The sequence below is a fragment of the Prenolepis imparis genome, unplaced genomic scaffold (assembly GCF_030444845.1).
Source record: "Prenolepis imparis isolate NDT839.2.m4 unplaced genomic scaffold, iyPreImpa1.0 SCAF_1, whole genome shotgun sequence".
NCBI classification, from domain to species: Eukaryota; Metazoa; Arthropoda; class Insecta; order Hymenoptera; family Formicidae; genus Prenolepis; species Prenolepis imparis.
This window is the reverse complement of record NW_028141159.1, coordinates 14,823,303-14,837,642: the sequence shown is the minus strand read 5'-3', so window position 1 is coordinate 14,837,642 and position 14,340 is coordinate 14,823,303. Positions and strand designations below refer to the sequence as shown.

The 14,340-nt window shown below is 33.5% G+C and overlaps 1 protein-coding gene across 2 annotated transcripts; it reads left to right on the top strand.

Moving 5' to 3' along the window:
- Positions 1-4: 4 nt before the first annotated feature.
- Positions 5-10,676, top strand: Rhobtb (Rho-related BTB domain containing). Of its 2 annotated transcripts, XM_083053980.1 has the most exons (14): positions 5-187; positions 527-630; positions 694-891; positions 1,894-2,101; positions 2,324-2,566; positions 2,647-2,732; positions 3,151-3,277; positions 3,349-3,483; positions 3,962-3,985; positions 4,771-4,924; positions 4,989-5,119; positions 5,389-5,631; positions 5,711-5,859; positions 6,123-10,676. In XM_083053980.1, the coding sequence occupies exons 1-14, from the start codon at positions 8-10 to the stop codon at positions 6,370-6,372; spliced, it is 2,232 nt and encodes a 743-aa protein (XP_082910106.1). In that variant the 5' UTR covers positions 5-7; the 3' UTR covers positions 6,373-10,676. The 2 variants fall into 2 exon arrangements, with proteins under 2 accessions (XP_082910106.1, XP_082910154.1); XM_083054028.1 differs by lacking the exon at positions 3,962-3,985.
- Positions 10,677-14,340: the final 3,664 nt, after the last annotated feature.

The following is a 14,340-nucleotide window of genomic DNA, read 5'->3' as shown; positions in this document are numbered from 1 at the left end:
GCCGGTGATGGACAATGAGCAACCGCACCAGGAACTGGTCAAGTGCGTGGTCGTGGGTGACACGGCAGTCGGAAAGACCAGACTGATCTGCGCCAGAGCCTGCAACAAGCACGTGTCATTGTCGCAGCTCCTGACCACTCACGTGCCCACGGTCTGGGCTATCGACCAGTATCGGATTTACAAGGATGTGAGTTTGCGAAACACATGTGTAATAAATAGTACAAATTATATATCAGATAAAATAATTTGAGAAACTTATATTTAACACTGAGAGATATTATGGATGAATATATTTTGGATGAAATGTTATTGTAAATATTATTAAAAAATATAATATTAAAATGTTAGATAAAATAATTTTAAAAAATAATTATAAAGTAATTAAATGCCAAAAAATTCAGAAACTTTGTTAAAGCAAAAATATATTTTTTTCATATTTAATTATCAAAAAAATATATCTCTGTTATTAATTTTCTTAGAGATATATAGTGATATTAAATATGATATATGATACACGTGCTGATAGGTGTTGGAGCGATCTTGGGAGGTAGTAGACAATGTAAACGTGTCGCTACGTCTTTGGGACACATTTGGCGATCACGAAAAGGATCGACGTTTCGCATACGGCAGGTAAGATCATCATCGAGCGCAATTTCAGCGTGAATCGGTATTAATAAAAAAAAATATTGCTAGGTCTGACGTCGTGTTACTATGTTTCTCCATAACCAACCCCGTTTCCTTGCGAAACTGCAAGGTGATGTGGTACCCCGAGATAAGAAGGTTCTGCCCGCAAACTCCGGTCTTATTGGTCGGATGCAAAAACGATCTGCGGTACATGTACCGGGACGAGACTTATCTCAGCTATTTCCGCGATCGCAGTCCTTTTGTAAGGTAAATTATTTTCTTCAAGAAGTTTTAATTTAAAGAGAGAAAAATTAGAAAATTAGAGAAGAATTGAAAGAATATAATGAAAGTTTTTCAAGAATTAAAAAATATTACATTTGTTAAACATTTTAAAATTTACAAATTTTTTATTTTTTATTTTTAAAACTTTTTATAAATTTTTTAACATTAAATTTTATTTTAGTTTCTATTTCTTTTTCTAAATATTAAGAATTACAAAATTTAATTTTTTGATATATATATATAAGAACAATGATTTAATTTTCACACACATATTAGCTACTTTTCAATTTTAATAATTTAATCTCAGAAAGTAAATTCCAATATAAACAAAATTGATTGCTCTATAAAATAAATAAAAAGTAATTTTTTAGAAACCCGATCCAAGCACATGTACCATTTAATTATTCTAATCGATTAGTCGCTTTTTGGCTATAAAACGAAACTCATGTTCAAAGTCGATTTTTTTAATCTCATGTGTGAAACTCATTCAATCGCATCGGTGCTCCTTCAACGATGGCCAGTTTACTGAATTGTGCCAAAGTATTGATCTCAGTGAGTCTCTTCGTAAGCTACCTCGAAATCTTTTACTGGCAAAAAATATTCATTATGATCAGCTTATGTGACATATGAAATTTATCGCGGCATATGAAATTTATGATGACACTGCGGTCGATTATGAAAAGCTTAAAATTCCCGATGAGTCGTCGTGTAATCGGGTCGAGCCAAAATTAACTAAACCTTGACATATAACGATTACTCCCTCGGGAAAAAGATTGAAAGTTTCTTGTGACTTTTAACAAGTCTTTTTCTAGTATGTTGTATGTGTGATGACTATAGTCAATAATTTCTTATTATGGTATAATAAAATTTCATTCCATATTTTAATTTTATCGATTAGTTTCGTTTTCATTTTCATATTATGGAATATATCACGGCTGTAATTAATACGTAATTACAAATTTATAAAATATTGATAATTATTCACAGGGCTACGAGAAAGAGCGATCTGGTGATGCCAGATCAGGCACGGGCGGTAGCGCGAGAACTCGGTATCTGCTATTACGAGACGAGTGTCTTCACTTATTACGGCGTGAACGAAGTGTTCGAAAATTCGATACGCGCTGCCTTGATCGCACGTCGTCAGCAGCGTTTCTGGATGACGAACCTGAAGAGGGTGCAACGACCTTTGTTACAGGTAACTGGTATATATAATATAATTAAATATCTCTATTTTATAATAAATTTATCTTCAAAAAACAAGAGATAAAAAAATCTTTCGCGCATTTTCTCATCTTTAATATCGTCTCACAAGTAAATAAAGTTATAGAAATTGCTTGTTTTGGACTTTTTTTAAGTTTAATAAATACTCGAGACACATTTTTTTCACAATGACAAGTATAATGATTTTGCTTGACAGGCACCGTTCTGCCCACCGAAACCTGTACCGCCGGAAGTATGCCTGGCTGCGAGTACCTATGAGGAGAACATGAAGAGCCTGTGGACGAGACCAGTTCACACGGACGTGACTCTGATAGCTGGCAACTGCACGTTCTTGGCTCATCGGTGCTTGCTCGCCGCGGCTTCACCGGCGTTTCATCGGTTATTCTCGATGGAACTCTCTCATGAACTGACACCGCGCAGCTCCAGCGAGTCCAGCATGGTATATGCCAGCTCTATCAGGTTCGGAGGTAGTAAACAGGATAACACAATAACACATGTTTCCCTTATTGTCTCGTCAAGGTGAGCACTTTCGGCGAGGCCACTGTCGGTGACTTCAACGACGATACCGAGTGCCTAATTCGTATCGATCAAAGCAAACCCGCAAAGTGAGTTAATCCTTCCTCGTATGTTTGATTCCTGCGTCAGTTAATCCTTTATTTGGCAAGTCGCAGCTAATACGTGACGAAAAACAAGTCTAATCTTGCGACAACTAACGCATTAACACATTAAACGTTGCTTGAGCTTAACGCTAACGATGAGGCAGATGTGCATAATTAAAATAAATGCTACCATCACATGTAAAAATATTACACCCTGACATCATGCTTGAAAGCACTATTGCCAAATAAAGAGTTAGATGCAGCCCCCTTCCCTTAGCCTTTGCACGGTCTTTCAGTGTCGACATAATCCACATTATAAGTAGCGATGGAACAGAGTTTACAATATTTTCGTAATAAAAAGTTTGTATATTTCATTTTGCGATGAAACATGAGTCTTTCGCACAAACGAGTAAATACGTTGCAGAGTTTGGGAACAACTTAAGCGACGATCGAGTTTTCAAGTACTGCCGACGGTGGATAATCAGAGAAAGACTAACGGCGCGACGAGGGAGCTGAATCATCCTGCCTTCCAAAATATTCGTATATGTCTGGTGAGAATTTTGATCGCGAAAACTTACGCGAAAAGTCGCGATCTCATAATTGTCACGAACATTTTTTGCAGACTGAAAACGCGAACGGAGTGCAGCAACCTATGACCGTGGTTACGCTGTCGAAGCTGATCACGCCGCAAGCGATGCAGCAGTGCTTGCAATTCATTTACACGGGGAGCTTGGATAAACGGTATCACGATCTACAAGTACGTTGGATCGGTAGAAATTATCCTAAGAAAAAAAAAGGTACACTCGTGAATGTGAGAAGAACTCCTTCGTTCATTTTTGCTACGAAAGACGTGAGCGTATTTTATGAAAAAACGAAATAGAAGTGTAATCTTCTGGATATGAAAATTGAACGGAAAACGTGATCTATCTCATAGGCTTACGATAGGTAGAACTCGATCGAATAACTGCGCTTTCTTCAGTTTTGACTACCTTTGCGGTTGTGCAAACTCTCTCTTGTGCGTATATTGTTTATATTAGGTATATTAATTTTTGAAAAAGATATTATTTTATTGTGTGAATTTCAGTTGAAATCATGAGAAAAATGGCGTGTACTCCTGACATATCGCGTTTGTAATAAATCAGTTTGTACATGTATGAGCTTCTTTTAAGAGCGTTTGAGCTAAAATCGCAACTGTTGCAGAGTATACAGTAACTAACGCGGCTCTATTCTTTCAGACAGCTCCTATCGGGCTTCTACTGGTTAGTACAAAGCGTTTGAAATTGCGTTTGAAAATTTGACAGTTCGCATCAGATACATACGTACACGTTACATGCGCACGCACGCACGCACATAGTAGCCTCATCTAGCTGATCTGTTTCGACTTTGAGAAAGATTTAATTGCGAGATCATATATCACATCATACGAGCATGCGCCTTTCTATAATTATGACTCTTCAATTATAGAACAAACTTGACGCATTACTCATTAATTTTTCGTTAAACAAAAAGTAAAAGATAATTAAATAAAAAGACTAAATAAAAAACAAAATATTATAATTAAGAGATAAATATCAAAGAGGCCGTCTGTAAAAATTGCTTATGTATCTCGAGAACGTTCTTGTTTTCTGCAGAAATTTTTGTCTGTCTAATAACAATATCGTTGCAATTTGCATCGATCTTCGGCGTTTAGCTAACAGGCCATGCTCATTAAGCTTCTAGTTCGTGAATCATCGCTATCGTATTTAGTATCGTATCGACCATCGCCCTCGACATCATCGAGCGAGGAGGATCCTCGAGGAATCGACATGCGATCGACCTCGGCCGATTATAGAGGTGCATGGATACGCTTCCGATTGTTATCACAGACATTCTAGAATCATTGCCTAATAGGATAGGTTCCTCTAGCGACCCGAAAGCTAGATCAGATATCGTATCTTCTTTTTTCTTTTTTTTTTTCTTCTTTCTTTCTTTTCTTGATCATTCTACGTTGATGAGAATGCGCGATGGCGCATCGATATGACGTTCCGTTTTCTCTCACCCGCAGGAGATCAGGCAAGCGGCCGAGTTCCTCGAGCTACCGCAGTTACTCATGGTGCTCGGCAGCATACAGACGCGGGAACAATTTGTCAATAGTGATCTCAATAACCGGTACAAGCAAGTGGTTAGACAACGACTAGAGGACATCTGCCTGGAGCAAGGTTGGTATCGATTAATAAGCATTGAAGCAATTATCGCTTTCAATCGTAAATGTAATATGTTCAGGTCTCTTCGCTGATGTGATGTTCGAGTTGGACGATGGCAGCGTACCGGCACACAAAGCGATTCTCACTGCCCGATGCGACGTGATGAAAGCCATGTTCTCTGGCGATTTTCGCGAAAGCAGCGCAAAAGTCGTAAGTATATACTTTCCGCGTAATATAATTCATTAAACCCGACATTTTATTAACTCGACATTTAATTGTGTAATCGATCGAAGCTCTACAACGATTCAATGTAAATTATGCGTTCACATTTCTTTTTTTACATTAATAATTCACTCTCTGATATTTGATAAAGTCTTCACAAAATGTCAATTTATATAAGTATAAATCGTATGGCTATACGTGTTATTGGATCACAAATAATTATAACAGATTCTTGCAATTGTGTGTGCAATCAATAGATAGTCTTTCCTGGAGTACGGGAGTACACATTCCACAAGTTGCTGTGCTACCTTTATACGGACGAAGTGCCGGCGATCTCCTCGGCCAGATGCCTGAACCTATTGGAACTAGCCAACAGACTCTGCCTTCAACGATTAGTGAATCTAGTCGAAAGCAGAGTGATCGAAGATCTTGATCGTCTTTCGCAAAACGAGGGGAATGACGCTGTCGAAAACTGCCTGAGATTGTTGGAGCCGTGCAAGGTCGGTTTCCTTCACATCAATTAAGACACGATAATACAGCGATTACTTATATATTTAACGCTTGGTTACGACTTTGCAGCTGCATAATGCCGATCAGCTGGCCGATTGGTGCATGAATCATCTCTGCGTTAACTATAATAAGCTGTGCAAAATGTCGCCTCGCAGCGTGCGGCTGCTTCATCCCGAGAACCAAGAATATCTGAATGAGCACCGATGGCCGCCGGTTTGGTATGTATTACGTTATAATTTTTCCATTCATTTTATTTCAATCGATATAATTAATTTTTATTTGAGAGAATTTATCTCGTTATAATAATATCAAAATAATTGAGATTATAGCAATATTTTCTTTCCGTAATGCAAAGAGAGAGCAGAATAATGCTATACGTTCGGATCTAAGATTACTTATTATTTTTTTCATGATATACATATTATAAGATCGCTCTCGTTTAATTCCCGATTTTGATACTATCGCGATGTGTCCTCGACAGGTATTTGAAAGACTACGATTACTACCAGAAGTGTCTAGCGGAGCAGGACCGCGAGAACAAGCCGACGTTGAAGCGGAATCGCAACCAGTCCGGTTGCCTGTGTTTCTCGGGTTCGAGCAAGACTAGACGAGAGGGTAGCACCGCGAACGGAGGTGGTGCTGGCGGTACAACGTCGACGACGTCGAACGAGACGCCGGCGGATCGACCGCTCTTCGACGCCTCCACCGAATCGGGCGAGCAGGCCGTATGACAGGAGCCAAGCGGCCTCAGCCGCTCAGTCAGATTCATCTTGGTCTTACCTGTGCTCATGGTCTTCATATGCACTATTTTTACCATTTTGATACTGCTACAGATTTATACTTAAGCGAACCGCGCAGAACGAAGCTATGCGTAAACGCACGTAAATACACATGAATATAACATATACATATACACACATACACACACACATACATACATACATATACACATATATACGCATGAGCAAACACGAGAATATACACACACATACACATAGACGCTGATGATCAACGATCAAAGCGTGATAAAAGCAGATCCGAGGGCTAACTCGAGATGTATTCGATTCTTAGCCCGAGAGGTCGAGTTCCAAAAATTCCCCTATGAAGTATTTAGTTTTTCTTCTAACAATGTGCACCTCCATTGTTCGCGTCGTGTATTTTTAAAAGCGCGACCGCCGACGACTCGGATTCTCGCGAGTGTCCGTAAATTTTTTCATATTTGCGGACTTTTGCGATGCAGCTCACACTTTTACCTTCCGCAAGCGACAGCTCACACTTTTACCTTCCGCAAGCGCGACAAGTGAGAACAGTATTTTTCAAGAAGAGATTTCCTACTTTCTACACGCGTTGATATTTCGGTACGTGTACATTCAGAGACAAGATTGTGTGGATGCTGATACGAATAAAGGTCAGATCGCTCTTTCTTCGTTTAATTCGTACTTTTTCTTGTAAAAACGACGATTGTTGATACGAATAAACATATCCATAAACAATCGTTTCACATATGTACAAATATGTCTCAACATTTCGAAAAAAAATGGCAATCTATAAAAAATAGAAAAGCAAAACTGAAGAAGATAATGTATTATTTTTTAACATATATAAAAAATACAATGCGATGATTCCTTCAACTCTTGTTCAATTTTAGTCATAGTTTTAAAAAGATATTTTCATATGAAAAGCATTTTCATGCTAAGTCATATCAAGACACTAGATAATGGAAAGATGGATGTGATGTGAAGAATAAGAATGGATAAAAAAAAAGACTAGCTAAAGTATGTATAAGATTATTTAAAGTTCTCGAAACGCGTTGTATGTGATAAATTTGTACGCGCATACGTTTATCGATGTTCAATGCTTTGTCGTCTCTGTAAAACAGAATCGTCGATTATAAATTAGGAAATTATAAGGTTCGAGTGTCCACTCATCATTGTCCCTGATTGTATGTTGTCAACAGCGACTTTCATCGATACGCATCTGCATCGCGCGAATGTCGCCGCAACTTCGCCGATGCAACGTCAATTTGATGAAGATCAACCACGTCGCGTGTTGCATCGCCGCGATTAGCATCGATCACGGCGTGATTGTCGTCCCGATATGATTTCGGTACATTCTTTCGACGGATTAACGATTATTGCGACAATCATCCGCGATCTGCCGTTTGACAATTGTGGTAATTATACGATTTCGCGTCTAATAAAAAAAAAAAAAAGATGTGAAGCAATGAGCGAAAGACCCGAATACTGAGCTTGTGATACGCGAATATATAGAAGAAGAAAAGGAAAATAATATGTAATATTGTCCTCCTATCGATGCGTGGTAAACTGAAGAAACGAGCAATAGCTTTAGTTCGTAGCAAAGCTAATAAGCGTTATCGTGAAATGCAGCGAATCAGTCTGCCAAAGTCAATCACTTTTCTTAATCTGTTGTCAATGGACAGATAGTTGTTGACAGAGACAAGCTGGCGCTACACGGCCAGAGTCAATGGCAACTGGCCAAACTGCTGTCTTGTGTCGTTTTAATTAGAGCAAACGAGACGTGATAAACTTTGGTCAAGATTGATCAATTTTACGCTACTTTACGGTATAACGGTGTTGGGCATTTACGGATATATTTAGGTGAACGACGCAGGTTATTGACCACTTGAGAAACATTTATTCCTAATTATTTTATGAAATAATCGAAATAATCAAGACCTCATCAATAATTATGTTTAATTATATGTGATAAACGCACGAAATTTTAATTTTGTTTACGACTTTCGCATAAACAATTTAAAACATAAATAAGAAATTTGTAAAGCGGATTTTGCACAATTAAAAGTTATATTAAAGTTTCATATTAAAAATTAAAATAAAAGCCATTGGTCACTTTCTTTATCCAAAGAAAAAAAAAACTATACCGCGAGTACTGAAAGTAAATAAAAACTCTCGCTAAATGAAAATTCATAAATGCAAGTGATCAATAATCGCAGTCAGTATTTACAGTGATCAGTAATTACGCTATACATAGAATACTAAAACTGTCACCTTATAAGTAGCGCAACTTTAAATTACTGTAAAGAAATATGAGTTGTTTTTCATACTTAAATACAATCTAAAAGTTATCTAGGAGATGCCTTGATCTGCATCAGACGTCTTTTAGATGCTTTTTGTAAACATGTCTTTCGGATATTTGTGTTATTCGAGAGAAAGCTTAATTACATAATAAAGTGATAGTTTAGATATTCTGCGCCGTTAGTATCGTTTACTCGAAGACGCCCAAGACTGGTATGTAGTCGTTTAGGAGACACGATATAAAAGTATATATCGTACCATGTAAGTTCGTGCGAATTTGTATTCTTTACGCGAAGAACACGCGGCGATAAGTTCCGCCTCTCCTTCGTCCCATCCGTACAATTTGCAATAAATAAAGTTGCTATTTTTTTCATACAAAAAAATTCTCGCGCCACAAAACCGCTTACAATTGCACGCATCAGATCGCGTTTAATAAATAATCGTCCATTTTCGCGAAGGGAGGAAACTAATCACAGCATTAAATATCGCGGCAGCCAACATATCGATTATGATAATTAATCACTGCTGCGACGACTATCATTATCGTCATCGCTACGGTGATTTATTATAGATAGAAAGAAACGATTGTTTGTAACGGAGAGATGTAATGTACCTAGTATTAGGACCTAGATAAGGCAAAGCTTCCTATTTTTTCGCCCACGAAAAAAAGAAAATCATCACGTTTCGGCCGGGACGAGAGAGAGATTTTTTCTTTGTCCAAAATATTAATTTTTTCAATTTATATTAAATCTGCGATTATTTATTTTACATTATTGTAACATGGATATCTCTCTCGTTGAAGTAATATGTAGTGTGTTTCAATGTTGATTTTCTATTCTAATCTTGTGTGAGGGCCGTGCATGAAACGGCAAATCGAAAAAAAAAGAAATTCGAATTTCTTTGCAAGTACATTTTATAAAAATTTTTGCATATACAAAAAGAAATGTAATTTTGCATTTACATCGACCCCCGGCTGTGACGCTCGTATGATTGGATTAGCATAATATTGATACTAATACTGATAACACGATATTAAAAATAGTCGTAATATATAATCGATAATCTAATCAGTGTTAAGAGATATTATCGTTAATAATTTGATACTCGTTAGCTCCGATATCATTCACATAATCATCCTCGTACACATAATCATCCTTTTCAATCTCGATTCGCCCATATCCGCGATCGTGAAAAAAATTTGTATTGCAAAGGGAGAAATGGTGAGAAAAAGCGAGATACATAGGGATTAAAAGTGCGAGTATGGGACGGAGAACGAAACGGGGAGAAAAGAGAGAAAGTGCAATGCACAGGGATGAATTGACGTCCATACGGTATGTATGCACATTTGTATCACGAAACAATTGCGTATGGACAATTAAAAGCGAAAAGTTAATCTTCTCTTTTTTAAATTAATATTTTTAAAAATTGCGATTAAAAATATAAATTTCTTCTTGCTTTTTTTTCAATTTATTTTAACCCATCTATTTTTTTTCGCAATGAATCTTTCGTCACGGATACACACATTCACAACAAAATTGCGCTACTGCCCGATAATGGAATTATGTTTAAGTGAGGAGAGAAAAAGAAAGAAAAAGAAAGAATATTCGAATATAATAACTGAATGCACAGTGATACGCTGTACGTTTGTTCCGGCGAGGATATTAAGAATAACGTCCCACTTGTACGCTACGTCAATTTCGATGTCAATGTTCTCCTTCGTCGCTCATGTATATATGATATATTTAGTCCTAAGTGTATATTTTATACTGAAATATTGGTAACAGTAGAATTAAGCGCTCGGTCATATTGATAGATCGACAAACCAAAGAATTCGTGCGCGGTTTCCTCGCATTTGCGTTCCTGAGTTCAAGAGTAAGAGAGAATAAACGAGGAAAGTGAAAAGAAATGTATTTCCTCGTAAAACATTTATTTTCTCGACATTATCGGAGCAATAAGACCAGATAATTAATCGCGTTTCATATTTAGTATTTTATTTCAATTATTTTTCGTTTGCTCTCTTTCCCCATATCGCTTCAATAATATCATGAAAATGTGTTTCAATGAGACAAATGTAAATGATAACTGGACACTAAAAGAACAAATAGCAATTCAAAAAATGTTAAGTCCATTTGTGTAAATTTGTGCATCTGGCTGAATTTTATTTAGGAATTGGCATAAAACTTTTTAAATATCGTTTAGACAAGAATGTTAACTTATGTCATGCTTATACAATATATTCTTTATTTTTTACGTGATTTAGGCTAAATTCAAATTAAAAATTACGTTCTCTTTTCGTGTGGAAAATTAACAAATGCAAATTTTATAAATTTTTATAGATACACTAGAATGCTACTCAATAGAATTATGACTATATTAGAATGATTTTTTATTGCGGAATCTTCATCAAGAAAAAATTAACAAATCTCTCTCTAAGATTTATCACACAGCAGTGAAAAAAACGTTATGCATTTTTAATATAGGATTTCATTTATAGATATTTATTTATTTTTACACTGAGAGAATTTTCTCTTAGAATTTACACTGAAAATCATGGTAATCGTGGGACAATATGGTATGAAAAGAATTTTATGAGAATTTCTCTGATTAATATTTTTATCATAATAAAAATAATAATATCTATCACAATAAAATATAAAACATATTTAATTAATTTTACTAACCTGCATAGTAAAATTGATAAAACATATTTTATATTTTATTGTAATAGATATTATTATTTTTATTGTAATAAATATTAATCAGAAAAATTCTTCTAAAATTCTTTCTATATCATATTGTCCCGATTACCATGATTTTCAGGGTAAATTCTAAGAGAAAATTCTCTCTGTGTACTAAACTTTTACTTATATGTTCATTTCTTGTTTAAAAAATTCGCGATATCTTGCTTTTGTATAGTTGAAAAAGAATTCGAGATTTATTGCAATTTAATCGAAGACACAGAACAAGACTTCTCAACCTAAGTCACAACAAAAGTCGCACTTTCCCATTCGCTTTAATTATTCTAGATTATAATTACAAATACACATCGCATATATGGACACATACACACAAACTCGTTTGTATCTAAAAATAGCACAATATGTTTTTATTTCTTATTTTAATGATTTCGATGTGTAATATTCGCCAAGATGAATGCAGGAAAAATTTTGCTGCATCTCTCTCTCAGGAAACAAGTTTTTTTTAAATATAAGAAGATAATTTTTCTTTTTTATAAAATATATACAAAGTCTATCAAGAATTTAGCACAAAAAAAATATTTAGTTACCTGGATAAATAAACTTAATAAATGACTATCCCTTTCTAAAAAAAGGCATGTTATTGACATCGTTGTCGCTTTTCCGTGATGCTGATTTGCTGATTGGCTGTCTCGATTCGCGTTGTGCATTATATTAGCATCGAACAGCTGCCATTGCGAGGATTAGCAGTTTGACAGTTTGTTCAAAAAATAAAATTAAATAAAATAATAATATGTTTCAAATAATATGTTATAATACTTTAAACTCGATTAATATTTTTGACAGTTATCAGCTGATTTTTGTCAAAAAATATTAATCGCGGATAAAGTATTATAACATATTATATTACTTACAAAATATTATTATTTTAATTATAATAATATGTTGTAAATAATATAATATGTTATAATATATACTTTGTCCGCGATTAATATTTTTTGACAGAAATCAACTGATAACTGTCAAAAATATTAATCGAATTTGAAGTATTAACACATATTATTATATTATTTAATTTTATTTTGGACAAATTGTCAAACTGCTAACCCTCGCGATGACAGCCTCTCGATGTATAAAACGCACAACGCAAATTAAGGCAGCTAATTAACATCGCGAGAAAGAGGCAACAATACTTGCGAGAATCGACTTAACATGCTTTTTTTAGAAAGGGACTAGAACACAAGCGCGCGATATTCCTCGATTTTATGTTAAAAAAATGATATAGAAATCAGCTGATAACTGTTAAAAAATATTAATCGAGTTTAAAGTACTACAACATTTTATTTAAAACATATTATTATTTAAATTTTTATAACATATTATTTTTAAATTTAATTACCAAATTAACGCTTTAATCAGCTGATTTCTGTCAAAAAATATTAATAAAGCGTTAATTTGTTAATTAAATTTTAAAATAATAATAGGTTATAAAATTTAAAATAGCAATATGTTGTAAATAATATGTTATAATGCCTTATCTGCGATTAATATTTTTTGACAGAAATCAGCTGAGAACTGTCAAAAATATTAATCAAGTTTAAGGAATTATAACATACTGTTAAAACATATTATTATTTTAATTTTTATAAAATATTTTTATTTTTAAATTTAATTAACAAATTAATACCTTATTAATATTTTTTGACAGAAATCAGCTGATTAAATAGTTAATTTGCTAATTAATTTTTAACATAATATGTTATAAAAATTAAAATAATAATATGTTTTAAATAATATGTCATAATTCTTTAAACTCGATTAATATTTTTGATAGTTAATAGCTGATTTCTGTCAAAAGTATTAATCGCGGATAAGAAATACTATAACATATTATTTACAACATATTACTATTTTAATATTTTTAACATATTATTTTAAAATTTAATTAACAAATTGAAGTTTTAATCAGCTGCGATTTCTGTCAAAAAATATTAATAAAGCGTTAATTTGTTAATCAAATTTTAAAATAATAATAAATTATAAAATTTAGAATAACTCTTTAATCAGCTGATTTCTGTCAAAAATATTAATAAGATGTTAATTTGCTAATTAATTTTTAAAATAAAAATATGTTATAAAAATTGAAATAATAATATGTTTTAAATAATATGTGTTATAATTCCTTAAATTCAATTAATATTTTTGACAATTATCAACTGATTTCTGTCAAAAAATATTAATCGCAGATAAGGCATTATAACATATTATTTTCAACATATTACTCTATTTTACTTTTTATAACATATTATTATTTTAAAATTTAATTAGCAAATTAACGTTTTATTAATATTTTTGACAGAAATTAACTGATTAAAGCGTTAATTTGTTAATTAAGTTTAAAAATAAGAATATGTTATAAAAGGTAAAATAGTAATATATTTTAAATATTATGGGTTATAATTCTTTAAATTCAATTAATATTTTTGACAATTATCAGCTGATTTCTGTCAAAAAATATTAATCGCAGATAAGGCATTATAACACATTATTTACAACATGTTACTATTTTAATTTTTATAACCTATTATTATTTTAAAAATTAATTAGCAAATTAACGCTTTATTAATATTTTTTGACAGAAATCAGCTGATTAAAACGTTAATTTGTTAATTAATTTTTAAAATAAGAATATGTTATGTTACAAAGTATTTAAAAAATATTTTAAAAATTACAAACATTGAAGTTTATCCATTTTTCATCAATAATTGTTTACTAAAATGTTGCTTAAAACTTGGGCAATCCAGAAATGTAAAACAGGTAGAGAAGCGCGTTAGTATGTGACATATCTGTACTTTGAGTTTTGTTTCACCAAATCTTTTTTTTTTGCAACTATTTTGCGTACTCCTTTTCTTTACTGTTCTAGCTGTAATTAACTTGCGATTTTGCA